The sequence below is a fragment of the Camelus dromedarius genome, chromosome 12 (assembly GCF_036321535.1).
Source record: "Camelus dromedarius isolate mCamDro1 chromosome 12, mCamDro1.pat, whole genome shotgun sequence".
In the NCBI taxonomy this organism is placed as follows: Eukaryota; Metazoa; Chordata; class Mammalia; order Artiodactyla; family Camelidae; genus Camelus; species Camelus dromedarius.
Window position 1 is genome coordinate 40,465,540 of NC_087447.1, and position 21,599 is coordinate 40,487,138.

The window sequence follows — 21,599 nt, forward strand, 5'->3', positions numbered from 1 at the left end:
CCATTCATCTATTGATGTGCACTTAAGATGCTTCCGTATCTCGGCAATTATAAATGTTGCTGTTAATAGCGAGGTGTATGTATCTTTTTGAATTAATTCATATTTTATAGTTGGCTTTATTCCTCTGATAACTATGTAAATTTAAAAAGCTAAAGCTCTAAGTGTTCTTAGAAACAATGAACAGTACCTATATGTGTATTTTTAAAAAATATGTGCAGTATATTGTGTATATGTATTTACATGCAATATACTGTATGTGTGCAGTCAAATTGCAACAATTCTACCTAATAAAACTGAAAAATGAAAAAAAAATTTTCATACCTGCCTTTGTGCTCTAGTATTAGGATGCCCCTCAGATTCCTGCGTTCCATTTTCTTCTAAAATACCCATAAAACAAGCTCCCAGAACCCCCATAATATTATAATTAGAAAACTAAATATATAAAACTCTTGGAAACTACGTAACATTTTTTCTTATAACAAATTACATCAAGTACTAATTCGATTAGTAGAAAAGTAACAATGTAAAGTTTCACCGCTTTAAGTGAGTAGTTTATGATCTATTCAACTATGATCAACATATTTGACAGTTAAGAACCAATCAAATCTCATCACACATGACACAGAATTATAATACATATTTAAAGATGGATGGACCTTTGGACATCAGATCAAGCTCCTTATGTTACAGATGAATAAGAAGACATTCAGAAACCTGAAGTGACTTGCCAAGGTCTCATATGAACACAGATCTCCTAAGAAATACAGACTTTCTGATGACTTAATAATGTTGACATACTTGTATCATTAAAATTATAATGATATTTTTCCTCTCACTTCTATCCTAACCCTACTCCCACTTTTGCTATACTCCTTTTAATAGTTGTTCTACTCCTGGTAATAAGTAACCCACTAATGTTTAGGTATCTAAACTTAGAAACTAAAACTACTCTCAGGAGGTACAATATGCCCTTTTCTATTCCTGTTATCTTTATTTTTGATTGCAGCTAAGCTTTCTTCTGCGAGTAGGCTGTTGTTCACAAGCAGTGACTCAGCTTGTGATACAACTGACTTATTTTCAAGTCTTGAATGTTCTACTGCATTATTACTAAATCAAAGAAGCTTGTTTATACGATCTGTTACTATGCTTTTTATTTAGAAGCATGGATAATAATTTTAATGTAAGAATGTTATATTTTATAGTATTTTGAATATGAAATTATACAACTACAAAAAATGTTAAAGTTATTTAAGACTAAAGATAAGTTTTTTCTGTATAGCAGAGGGAAATATATTCAGTACCTTGTAACTACCTTTAATGAAAAAGAATATAAAAACAAATATATGTATGTATATGCATGACTGGGACATTGTGCTGTATGCCAGAAATCGACACATTGTAGCTGACTGTATTTCAATTTAAAAAAAAAAAAAAAGGCTATTTATTTCCTATTGGAGTGTCTACAGTGCAAAGAGCAATGCATTGCAGAGGCAAAAGATCTAGGCCAGAACCTCAGGTCAAAGTGGCTACTTTTCTTTCAGCTGTGTAATCCTATGCAAGTCACTAATCTTTAACTCTCAGGGTCCACAGAGTTTTTCTGAAGATCAAAAGAGAGGATATCTTAAAAATGCTCTATGAATTATAATAATAACAATAACATACAAGGAGTATTATCATAGAACTATCAGTTACTCTCCTTATAATAGACTTAAGAAATATGTAATTCTCAACCATAATTAAGTTTAAAATATAATTTATATTACTTAAGATTTCAAAAGATGATCTTTTTTGGGTAATAGAAAGTTCATCAAACAGAAAAAATCTGCAAAGATCCTTTGTTTTTTGATTGTATGGCTTATTATAAAGTTTAAAAACCTCATACTAAAAAAGTACCTACTAAATACTGGGGGAAAAAAGACCTACTACTAAGAAATTTATGTAGATTTATAATTCATAGACAAATCTTATACCTTGTCTGGTCCAACACCCTTATTTCACAGGTGAGAGAAGTAACAAAAGAAAAGCCAAGACAGGTTAAGCAACTAATAAGGCAAAAGCAAACCAATGAGTTTTCTGATTCCCAAGCCATTATCCTTTTCACAAGACAGCTATTAATACAAACCCCTTTCTCAAGGAGCTCATCAAAATTATACCCACTACCCTTTAACACAATTATCAGTTTTCTCTATGTAAATAATAAGAAAATAGGTACTCTTTTTACTTCTCTATCAGTACAAGCAAAACTTGAAACATATAATACTAAAATCAAATACGATTTTTAAAATCAGGCTCAATAAAAAAACTCAAGCACATGAAAAGATGCTCTATATAATTAGTCATTAAAAATGCAAATTAAAACCACAAAGAGATACCAATACACACTTACCATAATGGTCAAAACACTAAACTGAAAAATACTGACATTGCCAAGTACCAAAAGGAGGCAGAACACCTAGAATGCTTATACACCGCTGAATGGAATGCAAAATGGTACAGCCATTTCAGAATAGAGTTGGGCAGTTTTTTAATGAAGTTAAACATTGACTTACCATAAGAAAACATAAGTGTACCAAAAAAGAGGAAAAAAGTCGTACAAAAGTATTTGTGAGAGATTATTCAGAACCACCAAAAACTCAAAACAACCCAAATGTCCATCACCTGGTAAATGGATAAACAAACCGTGGCATTTGGCAATAAAAAGGAAGCCTACTGATACATGCGATAACATAGATAAACCTCATGGCTTTATGCTGGGTGAAAGAAGTCAGACTCAAAATGCTACATACTATATGAATTCCAGTTATACAAGGAAAAGACAAAACACGAGGGCAGAAAACAGACCAGTGATTGCAGGGCCTGGAGGCTGCTTACAAGGGGCATGAGAAAAATTTAAGGTGATAGAGATACTCTGTATCTTGATTGTGGTGGTGGTTATACAAATGTATAAGTTTGTCAAAATTCATAAAACTGTGTGCCTTAAAGGGGCAAATTTTACTGTATATAAAGTATACTTCAGTAAATGACTTTTTCAAAGAAGTCTCATTCTAGCTCTTCTACTCCCTGGCACATTAAGTAAGTTATGAAGATTTTATGGCCTTTGTTTTCCTCACCTATAAATGAAGGAGCTGTAATACCTAGCTACTGCACCCCTTCCAGTGTTAAATCATATTACTGCATTGCAGGAATATTTTCTGCATCATGTCTATTTTTCTTAGATTTTTAAAAATTATATTTGTGTTATGTTAATAGCAAATAATGTAATAGTAAATAAATACTTCAAGACATGAATATAAAATGTCAAAATTAAAGCAATAATATTTCTTAGATGTCTTTTAATAAGAAACTTCATTGTTAGCTATCTAATTTTTCACCAATTTCCTTTCATTACCACAAAGTACTATAAATAAAGTAATGAGTTATACAACTTGGTTTAAACTTAAAATTAAGGGCAATAAAATTAAAATACCTAAACACATTAAAGGGTAGACATTTTATATCTATAAACTGAAAGAAATGTATATTAATTCATAATTTATTTATGCTTACTAAAGTAATACATATCTTTTACAAGATAAGTCATAAAAAAATTCTACTTTCCAATGTAACCTGGAACTGTGCGTTGTAATCAAGAGCTCCCCTTGGTTAAATATTAAAGTCAATTTTATTTGGAGCACTGGGGAAATCCTTGGGAAGATTTCATTAATCCCCTAATTAAAAACATTCCTCGTGGTGTTTTCAGTTGCTACCACTACTGCGGCAGCCATCACCAGACTCATCACTCTTTAGCATTAGTACCTCTTCTAGCCTGCTAAGTTGCTGAAAAGGAGGTTAAACAGGGAGTTCTCTACACTACTGTTGCTACCAAGCCAATGCCTGTAAACAGTCAGTGGTAAAGCACTCAGTAAAGCAACCAGCTACAAGTCACTCTCAAAAATGTGCCTTACACTGCAAAGGTGAAGAAACCACATCATCACAAGCCTTGTATCGTGTGTCTGTGAAAATCAGAAGTATATTGAACTTCCTTCTCACTTGCAAACTTCCCTTCTAGCGTCAAGTGTGAGAAACTGCCCAGGACTTCAAACCAGATCTACACTACCAACGTGCAGCTGCTGGCAATTTTCTGGAGGCAAATGAGGCCTATCTAGTTAGCCTACTTGAAGACATCTACTTGTGTGTTATCCATCAAACACATAACAATTATTCCAAAGGACATCCTGCCAGCATGACTCATATGTGGAAAAGGGAGTTAAGATGCACTATGATGGGAAACATTTCATTCTTTAAAAAACAACCAAAAAAAGTACCTAATTATTTGATTTAAAACAACAACAACAACAAAAACAAAAAACCCCAGGCAGGTGAGAGAATAAGGTATTATAGCAAATTCCCCCTCGCCCTGTTTTCACTTGTGTGTAAATACTAATGTGGTGACATAAAACAGTCATGCAAGTAAACAATGTTTCAGTGAACAAGTTTTGGCAATTAAACTTTATAACAACTATAAGCTAATCTGTGAGTTCTTCTGTGGAAAAAAATACTTCCCTGTCCCCTAATGTCCACACAATATAAATCTAAACTCCTTTTAGGTATACAAAGCCTTCAGAAGTTTGAGACACAAGCTGCCAGAACTACCTTCCCTCACTCAACCCCAGGCACCCCATGCACCCACACCAAACTTTTCACCACTTTCTCAAATGCATTACAGACTTTTGTGTTTTAAATGCTCTCTCTCCTAACTAAAAGCTCTCACCTCCTTTTTTACCTGGCAATTGAGTCATCTTTTGTGACCTAATTCAAGTACTACATCTCACAAAATCCCCTAGATAAAACTGGCAGCTCCTTCCTCTATAGTCTCACTTTACTTCCACAATATATACCTGTCTCATTACATGTCTGTCTGTCCGAGACTACACTAGCATCTAGAACTAGGTCAGATTCCTTATTCATCTTTGATTCTCTGGTTCTTGGCAGCTACTAACTCAATGCTTAACTTAATAAATTCTACACTATCAGGAGCTGTGGAAATCTACACTAAGAAAAATTAAAGTATATTTATGATGAAATAAGAATAGGTAATATCTTTTGAAACAAGAAAGAATGTTCACAGTCAAACTTCAATGCTTTGGTTATACTAGAAAACCTCACTTAAGTGATAAACAAGGTTCATGGTTTTCTTAAAGCTAAACTAAAAGTATAAACCAGTGTATACAGAAAGATTTAAATTCCAAATCTTTCTTCTAAATTATGTCACTTACGGCCTTTAATTTTTCTCTACTGGAAAGCCACTATATTTATGCCAATATTTGAAAGACTCTGTAAGTATTATAGCAGTCAATTACACAGCATCAAACCTAAAGCACAATCAATAACTGACAAAAACAGACATTTTAATTGGTTTTTCTATCCATATCATATCCATATCCATAACTCTGGTTATATTCCAAAGTTTTAGAAAATCAGAATTATCAAATATATAAAGTTCTCTCAGAAACTATTCTTAATATGGATCCTGCTTTAAAATAACATTTCACACAATCTTATAAACAAGTAACTTGTTGATCTAGTAAGTTTTTTTGACAAATATACAAAGCCAATTTTTCTCAGGATCTCATTAGACTCAAAAATTTATTTTTAATAATTGTATTTTGTTACATGTTTCAATTCTCAAAAAGCAGTAAGAACAGGTCTTACTTGATGATATAAAAGAAACTGTCAAATCTAACAATCATTTAGGATTTATGCTGACAGGACATAAGAAGATCTGTAACTTCAAACAACTAAACATATTTAATGACTAAAATATGACTTCATTTTTTATTTAATTAATAAATGTTTATTGGACAACAATAATATGCAGCACATTGTGCTGACCCCTAGGGAAAATACAGGATGAAGGTGATAACAGTAATGACGGTAGTAACATTTATTATGATAGGCAACATTTACAAAGTTTATTAAGTGTATTAAGTCATTTAATGTTCTCAACAACTCTAGGAAGTAGTTACTAGTATCCTCATTTAACTTAGCTACTGAGAGGTTAAGTAACTTGCCCAAGGTCACAAAGCTGGTAATAGGCACTCTGACTGTTGTGTCCCGACTTTGAAGAGCTCCTAATTAAATAAAGGTATTAACTTACAATAAAGGAATATAATTTTTCAAATGCCAAAAGGTACAGTGTTACGGGATTTCAAGGTTAAAAAGCTGCACTTAGTAAGAAGGGCTAGATTTTGCTGACTAGATAGGATTTTAAGAACTTGTTTAAAAAAAAAAAACTCAAAATTCAAGACGTATATATCAGTAATATTTAGAAAAACAGTAATGTCTCAGCCATGGGTTGCAGCATCAGTTTTATGTCAATGACAGTGTTCATATCCATGGCTACTTTAGGTATGCTTGGTTCAGTTTAGTTCCACTAAACAAAAGGCTAGGGCAATTATTACTGCTCCCAGACCTAGAGACAAAGTAAACAGAAGTATACTGTAGGGAAGAGAGGAGACATCTGTTTACTTACACTACACCTATATCCATCCCTTCTTTCATTACACCAATAGAAAACCAGGCTCAGAAGAAATACACATTCTTGAACAATCTTGGTATGAGAAAAATCACATTGTTTTTGCCAATCATTTGTCATCACCGCCAATCACAATCATTTTCCCAAAGACTTTTTAAAATGGAGAATGTCAGTACAAAAATTAGACTTTAAGCAGCAATATCTAGACAGAACACTTAAAAATCACAGTAATAAAACTCATAAAAGAATATGCCTCTGCATATCATGACATTTATCATGTTGCCTGAACTGAAGAAGGTCCTTAATACTAATGAATAAGTTTTTCAAGCAGATGTCTTCTGGAACCTTAATTTACAATAGGTACTTAAATACATATTTAACTCTATGCTTTTCACAACCCCCTATTTTTAATACAATCTTTTCTTTCAACTTGGGCTATGATGGTGATGGTACGCTAATACTCTGTAAATGTACTAAGCCTCTTCTATTTTGGCAAAAAAATTACAATATCTGGCTGTAAGCCGCAAAACATTTACGCGACTAATCCAAAAAACTGGAAAATAAAAAAGAGGCAAGAATCCTAAAAAAGTACTTAAGAAGGTATTTAAATATTAGTTTTCATGTAAAATCAAAGTTCACCCACTTAAAACTTCCTAGAAACCAGATGTTAAAAAAAGATTTCATATCACTGACTCAGGGCAAGGGCACAGAAGTAACATGTGAAAGCATATAGCACACCAGGGAACAGCAAATAATGCAGTCGAATGTGGCTAAAACAAAATCGGCTTGGAGCAGAAGACAACAGAAACATTAAGAATTTCTGGTTATAGAGGACAGACTGAATACAAGCATTTAGCTCTAAAGCTTCTCAAAATACCTCTGAAACAGGAGGAAAGAAATTTTTTAAAGAGCATAAATCTATAGGAAACCAGAAACAATTTTAGAATCTGGAAACAGAACAAGAGGTAATAACAATTACACCTGAGAAGGTTGAAACCTACATTAGCCTAGATTAAAAAAAAACAAGACACCTGGTTTATATTATTTACATTTACACCAAAAGACCCCTAAACTTTTTGGAGAAGTGGATGATTGCAAGGTTGGGGCAAGGCAAATACAAAATGTGTTGAAGCATTATGTGGTGCCACAAAGAAAGGAAGTGCTCAAAAAGCAAGAGTGAGCCCAGACACTAACCAGAAAGAGCTCCCCCTGGCCAAAATTGGAACAGTTTGAGCGACAAAAAAAATAACAAAAGTATTGGGTTATAATCCAAAGAATAAAATAAATAACCATAAGTCTATAATGACATAAATAAATAAGAAAATTAATGAGGGAGAAGGGAAAATTCTTCCTCACAAAAGAATTTCAATTAATAAATGTAGAAATAATGAGGGAAATAGAGAATCACTCTTCAAATGCAACAGTAACAAGAACTATAGATGGATTCTAAAATTAGTCGGCAGAAGTTCAAGCAGAAATAGGATATCCACAGAGTATCAAAGTACAAAAATTAGTAATTATTAAAGAGGAATATGGTAACTTTACAGTGGAGAAACCTAGCAGAACTCCCTGAACTAAGTGATCAAAGGCTAGCAGCACCAGCAGTACACACCAGCATCATGTCCTCCCACCCCCTCCAAGGGATACACTGAGAAGGACAAATCACGTCTGTGATATCCTTCTCTTTAATTCATAACTTCAGTTAATCATGAGAAAATATCAGACAAACCCAAATTGAGGAACATTATACAAAATAACCAGCCAATACTGTTCAAAAGTATCAAGGTCATGAAAGAAAAGTCTGAGAAACTGTCACAGATAAACACAAACTAAGAAAACATGACAACAAAATACAATGTGGAATCCTGAATTAATCCCTGGGTTAAAAAAGAACAAGAACATTAGTGGAAAAACTAGTCAAATATGAAAAAATTCTATAGTATAATTAATAGTATTGTACCAAGGTTAATTTCTTCCTTTTGATAGGCATTCCATGGTTAAATAAGACGTTAATATAAGAAGCTTGGTGAAGAGTATATGGGAACTCTCTATTCTTTTTGCAAGTCTTCTATAAAAAAAATTTAAAGTAAAAAGAAAATAAAAAACCTAAAAGGCTCAGGAACTAGTAGTTTCAGATACTCTGGGAGCAGGAATGGATCCAAACTAGAATAAGAAATTGAAGTCTGCTTAAGAAGCAATTAGAATCCTCCGATCCTCTCTCTTCTACTCTTTGATCCTTCCTGGCAAAAGATTAAACAGTCTAAGGAGAGCATAAAACAGAGTATTTCTGGAATACAGGATACCAGGTTTAACTGAATCTGAGAGTTGCTATACTGAAAACTGGGGAATTAAATAAAAGTATATCATGTACTTTATGATGAAACCCACATTCCTTTTTCCTACTCAGCTCCCAAGCTTGTTCTCTCCAAGCAAAAGATTGGAACTCTTTTCTGGGAAATCAATCCGGCACAAGAGATTCTAGAAGAAAATTATTCAGACGTAACAACATACATGGGAGCCCATAATAACCCACCGGCAGAGCTTCCACTCAGCTTTTTAAGGCCCCTCTTTTAAATAAGCTGACTTCCAAGGCTCACCAGACTTATAAGAAAAGCATCTAATATGAAAGACAAAGTCCAACGCAAACAAACAGAAAAAGGAAATTTGGAGGAAAGAGAGAATATGCAGAGATGAAAACTACCAATAATTTCCTAAGACAGTTAAGACACTGCATCCGTAAAACAAAAATAGGATATTATTTAATAAAACTTTAGGAAAAAAAAAAAGAGTACTTGTTAATTACAAACCTGATAGCAGAAATAATGCATCAGAAGAACTGGAAAATAAAGCTGAGAAAACTCTCCCAGAAAGCAGGAGAAAAAGAAATGGAAAATAGATACAAACACAGAAGAAAGTTAGAGAAACCAGTCACTAGGCCTAATGCTTAATACCTCAACAATAGGAATTCGAAAGAGAGAACAGAGAAAACGAAAGGGAAAAAAGCAAGGAAATTATTTAAGAAAATTTCCCAGGACTGATTAAATAAATTCCAGACTGAATAAGACTACCCCGAACCCAGTAGAAACGGATATAAACAGACCTTCTTTTCACATATTACAGGAATTTCAGAACTCTAGGGAAAAAGATTCTCCAAGCTTCCACAGAGGAAAAATAATATTCAAAATAGTGGAGGGAGGGTATATAGCTCAGTGGTAGAGTGCATGTTTACCATGCACGAGGTCCTGGGTTCAATTCCCAGTACCTCCACTAAAAATAGTAATTAAAAATAAATAAATGAAAATAAACCTAATTACCTACCCCCCACCAGAATAAAAAATAGTGGAAAAGAACTTTCTAGGTATCTGATGTCTCAACAGCAATACTGAAAAAAAAGGTGACAATGGAGCAATGTTTTCAAAATTCTGAGAGAAAAGTATTTCTAACCGAGAAGTCTCTGTCCTGCCAATTGATAAAGCAAGAGGGTAGGAACAACATTTTCAGACATGTGAAGTCTCGAAAAAATTATATCCCATCCATAAAAGCTACTTAAGTGGTCCTCCAAAATGAGAAAGCAAAGAAAGATGAAGACATCAGATACAGAACCAGGAGCTCTAATACTAGAAAGAGCGGAGGGAAATACTAAAATGATTGTAAAGGCAAATTTAAGACAACAGTTGCAATTCAAGGAAATTCATCAAAAAGTTGACAGGTTTGAACATAATAAGGAAGAGATTTATACACTTGAGGGTCTGAATTAAATCGGGGTTTCTCAACAACGGAACTATTGACATTCTGGGCCACACAATTCTTTGTTGTGGGAGGCTGTCCTGTGCAGTGTAGGATAATGTGTGGCAGCACAGCTGGCTTATGCTCACTAGGTATCAGTAACACACTCCTGCCCTCCCTAACCTACCAATCATCACCAATATCCTCTGGGTTGCCCCGAGCTGAGAACCACTTGGCTATATTAATGGTAAGTACAAAGAAAACAAAGCAAAAGCAAATTTTTAGAAAATATTATCTAATAGAAAACAAAACGCTATACAGGAAGGGAAAACAATCACAGTAAACTACATGGTTCAACTATGAAGAGTTTTTAGTCACATTGATACAAATTTTGAAAATCAATGTATCCAAATAACTTGCAATGTGACTATTGGAACAACTGAGCAGAATTGAGAGGTGTGTCTGTGTGTTTGAGAACAGTGGTAAATTGAATCTTCACTGTGGGAAATCAGTAGAGAATCCCTTAACCTGAAAGATCAAGAAGGAAAACCATAAGCATACTATTTTGAGATGCAGAGATAAATATCAAAAGAATAAACTGAAAGAGGTTGCCTCTGGAGAGCCGGAAATGAAGAGGAGGAAGAATCTGCAGAGGACTCCTGTTTTGTAAATAGTCCTGCAGAGCTCTTCAACTCTTAAACATGTGCATATATAACTTTGACAAAAAATAATTTTTAAAGATCAATTGAGGCTATATTATGAAGGACTCTCCTACTGGTTAAGGACACACTCATTTAGAATCAAAAAGCTATACAACTTTGAGCCAGTTACTTACTCTTTAAGCCTTACTTTCTTCACCCACAAAATAGATAATGAAAGATAATAACTGCCTTAAAGGGCTGTTACAGACATTAAATGAGATAAGTGTATAAGTTGTTTAGCACAGTGTCTGGCACATAGTGTTTATAAATAGTTCCTAGCATTCAATTTGCCATCAGAGTGTATCAATTATACACTTAACACAAGTAGTCATAATCTCAGGTGTTTTAGAAAGCAATGGCAGTTGTGGGGAGGGTAGCTAGGGGAAAAAAAGAGCTAGATGCACAGAGACCATTTAGAAGGGCTACATTTGAATGAGACAATAGAGGTACAGAGAGAAAGGTAATAGTACAAGAGACATTTTCCAAGTGATGATCTAACTACACATGAGAAAAAGGGGGAAAAAAGTTCCATGTCAAGCAAATAAATAGCCGGTGATGACACTAACTGAACAAGAGAACACAGAGAAAGATGTTGGGAGGAGGACATGAGAATTGAGAGGGGAAAGAAGAGAAATGAAGTTGATATTACACATTTAATTTGTGGGTCCTAGAGTACAACGAAGTAGAGATATCCAGTAAGCAGGTGGAAATTTGATACTAGAAGAGACGTCACAGCTGAAGATATAAATGTGTAAATTACAATCAAAGGTTAAAGCCATACAAATTAAAAGAATATTTCAGTTGACAATACTACCAAAAAAAAATATACAACAAGGATGAAAAACAAGATGTTTTATGTTTTGGGGGCTCTCAGTATCAATGGCCCTTATATAGTTATAAGGTCTTTGTGAAGTTCAAATGAGTTAATCACACAAAGGATATACAACAGTACTTGACATATAATAAATGCTCAATAAATTTTGGTTATTACTACCATCACTAGTTCTAGACGAAAGTAGTGCTTATTGCATGGAAAACAAAAGCAGAAAAAAATCCACTGAGATAGGGAACAACATATTCTTTCTTTTTCTTTCATTTTTCCATCCTCTCTACATTTATATACTTCTTGACCGCCACTTTAAGTACTGTAGTGAAAGTATTACCTTAAAAGCATTAGTAATATGTATACTATCCTTAATTATACAATAAGATACTAAAGGGAAGAATGAATTTTTCTATTTCTTCTAAATATTCCCTATATGGCATAGAACAATAATACAGTCAGTATTCAACAAATATTAATGTCACAAATCTGTAAAAGGAAATAGAATAAAAACAACAAAGCAATAAATAAAATTGGGATAATATTAAAAGCAAGAGATCTCAAATATCAATATACAACAATTTAAAGACATGTAGAGTGAAAAAATGAGGTGAAAAGCTTTGTTGTTAACCACAAAGAACAGATCACACTCTCTTTGCTCTTCTCTGGGTACAATTTAGGAGGAATACTAAAAACACTGGATTATGTCTAAAAAAGAGCAACCGAGAAACAGTTAAAGAACTAAGGATGCTTACTTACACTGTACAACAGAGAAGGTTGGCCCTTCTGCTCCCCTCCCCTCAACTTCAACAATGAAAAAAAGGTATCCTGTGGAAAATGGTTTAAGATTTCTCTGTTGTCCAGAGGCTTCTATCAAAAGATGGCAGCTATAGAGATCTAAACGTCTTTCCACTCAAAAACTTAAAATAACAGATCTCTTCTAAGACAAAGATGTTATCAGAGATTACTCATGAAGGTATTCAAGCAAAGGCTGGAAAACAGCTTGCCAAGGATGCTGTGGAAAATATTCAAGCAGGGATAATTGGTTAGAATTCTAAGTTTCCTTGAAACCCTGTAATCACACCAACGAATATTACTGAATATCTGCTTCAGTAAGGACACTGTCCTAGACTTATAATACATACTAAAAAGAGAGAGAGAGAAACACACAAAGATCTCTGCTGTCAAGAAATCCATAATGAATAATAATAAAATACAGTTTGAGACAATAATAGATATCACAAAGCACTATGTATTAATTGCCAAATGAATACTATTCATATATAAGTCTTTTAAGAAGGCGAAATCCTCAAGGTTAAAATGGTCAGAAAAAGCTTTTTAGAATAAATGATGAGGGACTTATGGAAAAATGTGCATAAAGGTTCTGAACTGATGAACAAGAGGAGGAAAGAGGAGACAGCACAAATAGAAGTGAAAAGCAAGTCAGAGAGAAACCTGTTTGGCTGCATTAAAAAGGAGGAAGAAGAGATAAGCTGGAAGGGTGGACTGTGAGAATCAAACTGTTCTAGGCCTTGAACACCAAGCTAAGAAGTTTCAAATTTATCCTGCATACAGCATCTTTATCAACTACTCAGCTCTGCTGTAGCCACAGACAATAGTAAATTAATGGGCATGGCTGCATTCCAATAAAACTTTACTTATCAATACCGACATTTACATTTCACATATTTCCAGGTGTCACAAATTATTATTTTGATCTTTTCCCAACAATGTGAAAACATAAAACTCATTCTTGACTTATGGGCCATACAAAACAAGCTGTGGGCTGAATTTGGCCCAGGGACTGTAGTTTGCCAAGCCTTGTATTACACTAAGCTGTCTTCTTCAGCAATTTTCTAAGGTACATTTGTCCTTGAACTTCAGGAACAAGAACAATATATTATTCACTCAACTTCACATACTTAACCAAGATCTAAATCTACTAGGGGTCAGATGTTCCCTGAAGGAAAAAAAAAACCAAAAAACAAAAAAAAACCTCCAAACTGTTGATAATAAGCCATTAGAACAGAAGCAAGATTTTTTAATTCCGTAATTTATTTTCACATAGTACATGTATTTAGTTACAAACTATTCTTACAGAGTCTCTAGGTTACATGGAGGGATCTGAAAATAGAGTATAATTAAGATGATGTGAGTTCTAGTCCTAACTTTGTCATTTACTCATTATGTGACCCTGAACAAGTCACTTTCAATCCTCTGGCCCTAATTTCCTCATCTGAAAAAGTGAAGGGGTATAAATCACTAGATGATCACTATGAGCTCTCGGCGTTAGTACCATATGATTCTACTCCTACTTAAAAAGGCCAGGAGTTGACAAACAACAGGCAAAAGTGATAATTAAGGACACAGAAAAGAGAAAGACATTGACTAAATGAGGGGGCAGAAAGGACAAACAGGTGGGGAAAAAGGCCTCAAAGTACACAATATTATTAAAATCAAGGATTTTTTTTTAAGTATCAAATGAAAATGAAAATTCAAGGAAGAGAAGCAAGCAAGAATTCAAGAAGAGGAGGATAGCCATCAAAAAAGAATGAGCTAGTTAGCTAGCTAAAAAAGGCAAGGATTTCAAGTGACAGACTTGAGATTTTAGAGTACTGTACATGCTTCCAGGTATCATGAAAGGAGCCAGGGAAAAAAATAAGACTGAAGATGAGTCTAGGGAATAGAAAATAAAGGAATATGGTCCAGAAAAAGGAGAAAAAAAGTCAAGATGAGCTTGAAGCCTCAGGTGAGGGAGTTAGTCTTAAAGGAGAGGCATTTAACCTTTAAAATCCAAAAGGTAAAAGCAACATTGCAGTATTGGTTTTTACACAATAGATACATTCTTGTGAAGGTGTAAACTCATATTATAGTCTATAAGTCACATTGTTAAGGAAATAAATCTAATGTTGGGTTTTCTTAAAACAAAGTTCCACCTATATTTTCTAAAGGTCAAAAAATTAAGAAAGGACTGACTTTGTTTTCCATAGGAATGAAAATCAACACTACGTAGCTCTAAAAGAAAATGTATGTTTACATGTCTCTTACAGCACCTATCACTTCCACCCTTGCGTGAGAGTTACTTATGCAGAAAAAGTACCTAGCCTCTAATTGGAGTTAGATGAATACTAGTGTTATCTTTCCTAGTAGCTCTGAAAGCTCCAAAAGCAAGAATTCTGATTAATTCATCTGTTTATTTTATTCGCTTTGCAGAGCTGGTGATGCTTGATGAATAAATAGACCCATGATAACTGAGTCTTTAAAAAAAACTGTCCTTGCAAAACAATCATCTGATAAAGTTGGGAAAATATTCCTATCGTGTTATACAACTCCAGTATCACTTTTGCAGTGTCAGAGTTTGCTCAAGCCACAACAAATTGCTACAAAGTAACCAAAAAAAGCAAAAAAAAAAAAAAATTAAGAGTTTTTAATGAACATCACTCATAAACATCAAGATCCAACATAGCTAATTTCAACCGACACCTGCCTCTATTTAAGGTATATGAGAAATAAAAATCCAAAGCATTCGCCTGATGATCAACCAGTTAAAAATACACGTTTGGATACGCTGAAGATATTTATAAAGCTAACAGAGATACTATTAATATATTGAAATTCACTGGCTAGTGCTGGATTCTACCATTAATCTTCTACTACTATTCAAGAGAAGCCAAGAAGTCAAGGTTTCTCATATCACTTGCTTTTAAGAATTTAAGGAGTCACTGAAACTGGCATACACAACCCAACTACAAAAAGTAGTTCAGCTCTCCATATGGTAATGCTTCCCTATCTCTTACCTTTACGTGAAAGTCACATTCACTACTTTTCAGCGATCTTCGGTAGGCCCCACTGAGGCAGGCCCATAGTACTACCAAGTAAGTAACAGTTCAAAAAAGTCGTAACAGTTAACTGCCCTCCCACAGAGCTCAAGTTGGGTGTAGATTTCACAAGCCCTGAAAGCTATACACTGCCACTGTCAAAACCAGAAGCAGCACCGTCACCCTGTCGTGCCCATCAGCAACTGTTTCAGATTTTTTTCTCTGAAATTGCCTATCTTGGCTCGACATGTTAAATAAGTACTTAAAAGGCCACTTTCTCCCCCGAAAGCAGGACCTGATTCCTTCCAGTCCGCGCCTTTATTTCTCCAGCCCCGCAAACCCGAGGGGAGAGGTCTCCGCTGCCCTGGCCCCCGCAGGTCCAGTCGAGTCTCCCAACTGCTCGCCGCACCCACCATGTACCCCCCACCACCACCACCACCACACACCTCCACCTTCCCCTACAGGCGGCCCGGCACAGGAGCTGGGCCCGCAGCCTGACCCTCGCCCCGGCCTGCGCTGCGTGGAGCGGCCACAGGCCTCGGGCCTAGCCTCCTCCGCCAGCCCCTCACCTCCTTCGGGACCAGTTGGTTCTCCTCGCCGGGCACCATCGCTCAGACTCCGGCCGCTCCTCTCCGCCCTGCGGGGGAGGGGGAGGGTGGCGGCGGCTCTCTAGCTCAGGAGAGAACGGCAGCGGCAGTCATCCTCTCCAGTGCTTGCGCTCGGGCTACCACGGAGGCCTCAGCCTGGGCCTCAGACACCAGCGCGCAGACACCGATCCAAAGCTCCGCCGCCGCCGCTGCTGCCGCCGCCGTCGCCTTCGTCGTCGGCCCCTCCCCCCAGCCCGCTGCAATCAATGGAAAAATGGCGGCGGTCGCTCTCGCGAGAATTCGGGCCGTCGGGCTCCGAGCCGGGCGCTTGGCGCCCAAGGTGCCGAGACAGCTGCCGCTCGCGTCTAATTATCTCAGCTCTTACTCAGCCTCTGGATGTGTAAGATTTGTTGAGAGGCCAAGTAAACGCTGATCGTCAAGGGATCTGGACCGTCCATCTCGGGTCTCCCTCCGCCGGCAGGGAAAGGACCAGGCCTTAGGGTGCTCCATGCCTTGCGGGGCTCTTCCCACCGGGAAGAGACGCGAGCCTAAGGCCGCCCCTCTGACCCTACCACCAGCACTGCTCTCCCTTCCCGTTAGAAAAGCGCCTGCACTCATCCCTTCTTCACAGAGCCGCAGCCTCTGCCTGGAAGAGAAAGCACCTCAGGCTCCTTCCCGGCCTCCGCCATCAGACACGGTCCCGGCTAGAAAGGACTGCGTTTTCCGGTCTTCCCACCCTCCTGACGGCCCCGGCTCGAGGGACCTCAAGGCCCGTCTCCTGCTAGGGGAGGCGACAGCCCTGGGCTCAGGGAAGTGGTGTCACACCCCTCCCCCCCATCAGAGCAGCACTCTTCTGAGCTCCTTTGGGGAACTTCCTTCTCCGACAGGTTTAAGTCTGGGGCTGAGATAGCTTCAGAGAGTAGGGCTGCAGCTTGGACCTAGGATCCTGTTTTTAAATATTTTTAGACTACTTTAATCTCCTCTGGCAATAAGCATTGTTCTCTGTCTTATACGAAACAAATTTTGCAATAGTTATCTTTCCAAATCCTACTCCTTCTTCAAACCTTCCTTTACGAAACCTCAGTGGGATATCCTTCATGAAGACCTCCGTGGTACAGCGATTTTAGAGCATGCAGAGATAATATAATCCTGCCATGTTCCTAACACCCACAGCATTAACTACCTATACCTGTGCTCTCCCAACTTTTTTTGATTGCACTGCCCTTTTACCAAAAAAAAAAAAAAAAGTCTGTATACTTATGTAAGTTATATACATGTTCTGTTGCGTATGACATAAACATTTTTAAAACATAAAAAAGATAAACATTTAAAGTAACTGTTAGAGTTATTTTCTATATTATCTTTTAAAAATCCTTGTTATCATCACTAAAAATATTTAGTGAAAGCAATATGATTGACTATTTTTCAGTGATTTAAAAAAATCTGTAATACTTTGCGAAACAGTTATTAAAATGTGTGGTTCAACATTCAGGTTATTTCTGTACTTTGTTTTAACGGCTGTCATAAGTTTAAAAAGATAACTCACCAAGATACGTAGATCCTAATGGAAGAAGTACATCTTTGGCTGCTCTTACTAAATGCAAGAATCCGTTTTTATCACTTCCATCCCCCAACCATGGAAAGTTTTTGTTGAAATTCAACTAGTAACTTTCTATCTTCCCTGATGTCATCCAGAAGATGTTGCATTTTTATATTTTTTCCAAACTCTTTGAAATGCGTTTCTTGGAAGATTTTTTTTTAATGAGTTGGAAAATTCTGTCCTCAAGTTTTAGTATACATGCATAATTTCTTTTTAGAGTACTGATCTTGCTTTTATTTAAAATGTTGATATTTTTGTTTATCATAGATTTTTGCATTGGTTTTGACTTTTTAAGATATTGCATTAAGATATTATTTATCTTGACTACTGAGTCTGGGACATCCCCTTAAATTTTGTGCCTGAGGTGAATGTCTCACTTGCCTCACTGTAATCCCAGCCTTGGATAGCACACATATGTCATCTTGCAACAAAATCACATAATGGAAGTATTTCCAAATCTCTGATTTCAAAATGTCATGCCCACTGCTTAACAAGATGGCTTCCATAGAGCTCATGCTAGAAGCAGACATGTCATCTCCACTATCATCTTTTTTGCTTATGCTTGCATTATTATCTCCAACTCATGTTTTCTTTCCAGAAATCTTTTTTAGCTACTTCCACTTTAGTGGGGGTTAATTTAATGAAATAATAATGCAATTGGTAAATTTACTTAACCCAGCACACATAAGCTGAAAGAAATCACAATATATTAAAACAAAAGAAAATGAAGAAACCTCCAAATATTTCTCCATATCGCCTAAACTGCACTATTCACTCATTAACAGTGAGATACCAGGGTTGATCTATATAGTATATGGAAGACTTAATTTTTTTGTGTGTTTTTAGATAAAAACAAGTATTTTTTAAAGTTTCAGTATTTTCTTCCCATGACCCCCCTTGTTGCACACTTTTCTTTTTAGAGGCCATTGGTGTGACTGTACTAGAGACTGTATTAGGTTGGTAGGTATACAATAAATATTTGTGGAATAAGTATATGAATGCATGAATTGATTAATAAATAAATGAATGAGTAGAAATATATGGCTACTCTTTCTAGTAAATTAAGTTACAGATGTTACATATACATGTGTTTATTTATTTTATATATGAATTTTATGTCTCCAGCCCTAACTTTTCCCATGGGCTCCAAACTCATAAATCCAATCTACCTTTCTGATGACTCAAAACTTCCCAAATTTAATTTGACCTAAACAGAATATTCGCTTTCCAAGTGTCCCCTACCTACCTCCTGCAACATATACTCTGTCAGTTCTCCCCACCTGAGTATATTACACTGCCATCAGTTCAGTTTATCAAGACAAAAACTTGAGAATCTTCATCTTATGTTCAGTTCATTACTAAGTGCTGTTGCTTCCTCCTCTGAAATATATCCCAGTCCAACAACTTCTCTTTATGTCTACTGCTGCTCGTCTCACTCCAATCACTATCTTTTCTTGCCTGGATTACTGCAGTTGTCTCCTAACTCCTGGTTCCTGGTTTCTACTCTTATTCCCCAGCAATTTATATTCCACAGAGCATCCAGAGTGATCTTTTAAAAATATATCAGATTATGTTCTTCTCTTATTTAAAACCTGTCGATCTAAATTAGTTTCTTTAATGCATCCTCTGTGCCTGGAACCACATAGTAGGTGCTTCATAAATATTTGTTGAATTAATGACATTTTCCATGTGTGATTCATGTTAAAAAAAAGAAGTCCCAAAAAGGATTGTTTGTTTTCCTTATAACTTTTTTGGATTATTTTTCTTTTTCCTTTCACTTTAAAATGTTCATAATAGAGTCCCAGTCAAAACATGACAAAAATATCAGAAAAACCCAGATTGGGGGACACTCTACAGGATATCTGGCCACTATTCTTTAGTTAAGCTTGAGATAAACAATGAAACACTGAGAAACTGTCACAGACAAGAGGAGACCATGGAAATATGACAACTAAATGCATTGTGGTACCCTGGATGGGATCCTGGAACAGAGAGAGAACATTAACACAAGAACTGGTGAAATTCAAATAAAACCTGTAGTTTGGTTACTAATGTTCCAAAGTCAATTTCTTAGTTTTGATAAAGGTACAACGGTAACATAAGATGTTAACCATGGGGGAAGCTGGGAAGGGTACATGTGTACTCTCTGTCTGTCTTAGCAACTTTTCTGCAAATCTAAAATTATTCTAAAATAAAAAGTGTATTTTAAAATGTTCATGGTAATACCTAAGGTATTTCTTTCCTCTTTTATATTTCAAGACCTTTTGTGAAACATTTCTATGTTTTAAATGACTTTTAAACAGCCATATAGTCAAAGTCATATGATACAATTTAAGAGCTAGTGATATGTAAATCAACTACACTTCAATAAAAAATAAAATTTAAAAACGAAAAAAAAATGAGTTAGTGATAATGTTTATCACTGTAACTGGAACTATTAGTAATAATGTTAAATGCATTTTGTAAATGTTGAGTAGAGGTTTTCACCATGACTATGTTTTAATGAGGTTAAAAGAAGATCTTTAGTGATGTGGCTTTGGAGCCAGACTGACCTGTTCTGAGATCCAAGCTCTGCCACTCTCTCCACATGAGACCTCTCTGAACCTCTTCTTTCTCAACTAGAAGATGGGAGTAATAAAGTATGACTTTGGCATTTACCAATTTAACATTTGCAGCTTTGGCCAGAAAGTTTTATGATATGTAGCATTCTATAATTGAGCTAAAGACGAAATCTGAATTTTATACTTTAGCTGGAGTATAGGGGACTGTACAGCTGAATGACTGAAATAATTGGTTACCTGAATTTGAATCCTACCCGTGTTATTATCAACTGTTTGGCCTTCCTGGATAGATCTCTTAAATTCACAAGCTTTAGTTTTCTTATCTGTAAAATAAGGATGATAATAGCTCTATCTTACATTATATTATTTGTATTAAATAATAAAGAAAATAATAATAATCACAAAACTAAAACAGCTAAGATCGGTTGAATATATATCATATATATCTCCAACGCTTTTCTAGGCGCTTTATACATATTTCATTCAATTATCTCAACAACTTTATGCATAACCATTACTATTACCCCCCCTTTTACAAGTGAGGAAATTGACATAAAGCCTTGAAGCACACAACACACTGCCTGGCATACACTAAATCAATATATGCCGGCTACAGTTTTCCCAGGACTAGTCTGAGCTCCATGAGGGACTGTGCATCCCTAACAATGCCTGGCACACAGTAGGTGCTTTTAAATATTTGTTGGATAAATGAGTTAATAAACTAGTATTTTAGCTACTGAATAAATCTTCTTGATCACCCAGCAACTGTACTTTGACATAGTTTCATCGTTGCCTACTCTTCTCCACCCGTGTAGTATGTCCATGAACATGCTTAATATTTTCTTTTGTTTTGCAAATGGCTCTGAAAAGAAATCCAACCATTAGCAATGAGATTGAAGTAACTAATAAAGAGATAGGCTCTCTGGCTAAGTTGGAGTGTGGAATGTAATATTAGTCAATGGCTTATAGTTGTGATGGAAATGACAACACCAATAAAGAAACAGGAAAAAACAATTTGGGAAACTGTTTCAGTAAGTGCTTCCACCACTGGGAGGAAAAAAAGTAATCAACTGAGTAGGAAATGTAGTAAACACTGAAAAGATGACTAAATTTTGGTGTGAAGATAAGAACAGGAAACATGATACTCAAAAAAATGTAACCCAGGAAAAACCTAGGAAGATACACAAATATTTTTATGAAGCAATAGAGTGAAGATGTTAGTGGAGCTCTCAACCTACTTTGACCTCAGAGAAATATTAGTTCAAGGGC

The 21,599-nt window shown here is 35.8% G+C and overlaps 1 protein-coding gene and 1 non-coding gene across 3 annotated transcripts in view; one reads left to right on the forward strand and one right to left on the reverse strand.

Moving 5' to 3' along the window:
• The window catches only part of USP47 (ubiquitin specific peptidase 47), a 112,492-nt gene extending 96,075 nt beyond the window's left edge, over positions 1-16,417 (reverse strand). The window contains exon 1 of one of the 2 annotated variants that reach the window (XM_031460019.2): positions 16,152-16,417. In XM_031460019.2, the coding sequence (XP_031315879.2) occupies positions 16,152-16,190 (39 nt within the window). In that variant the 5' untranslated portion in view covers positions 16,191-16,417. The remainder of the gene's footprint in view (positions 1-16,151) is intronic. The other variant, XM_031460020.2, reaches the window with a different exon arrangement.
• TRNAG-ACC (transfer RNA glycine (anticodon ACC)) lies at positions 9,707-9,781 on the forward strand. Its single transcript has one exon. It is a non-coding gene; the product is annotated as a tRNA-Gly (tRNA).
• Positions 16,418-21,599: the final 5,182 nt, after the last annotated feature.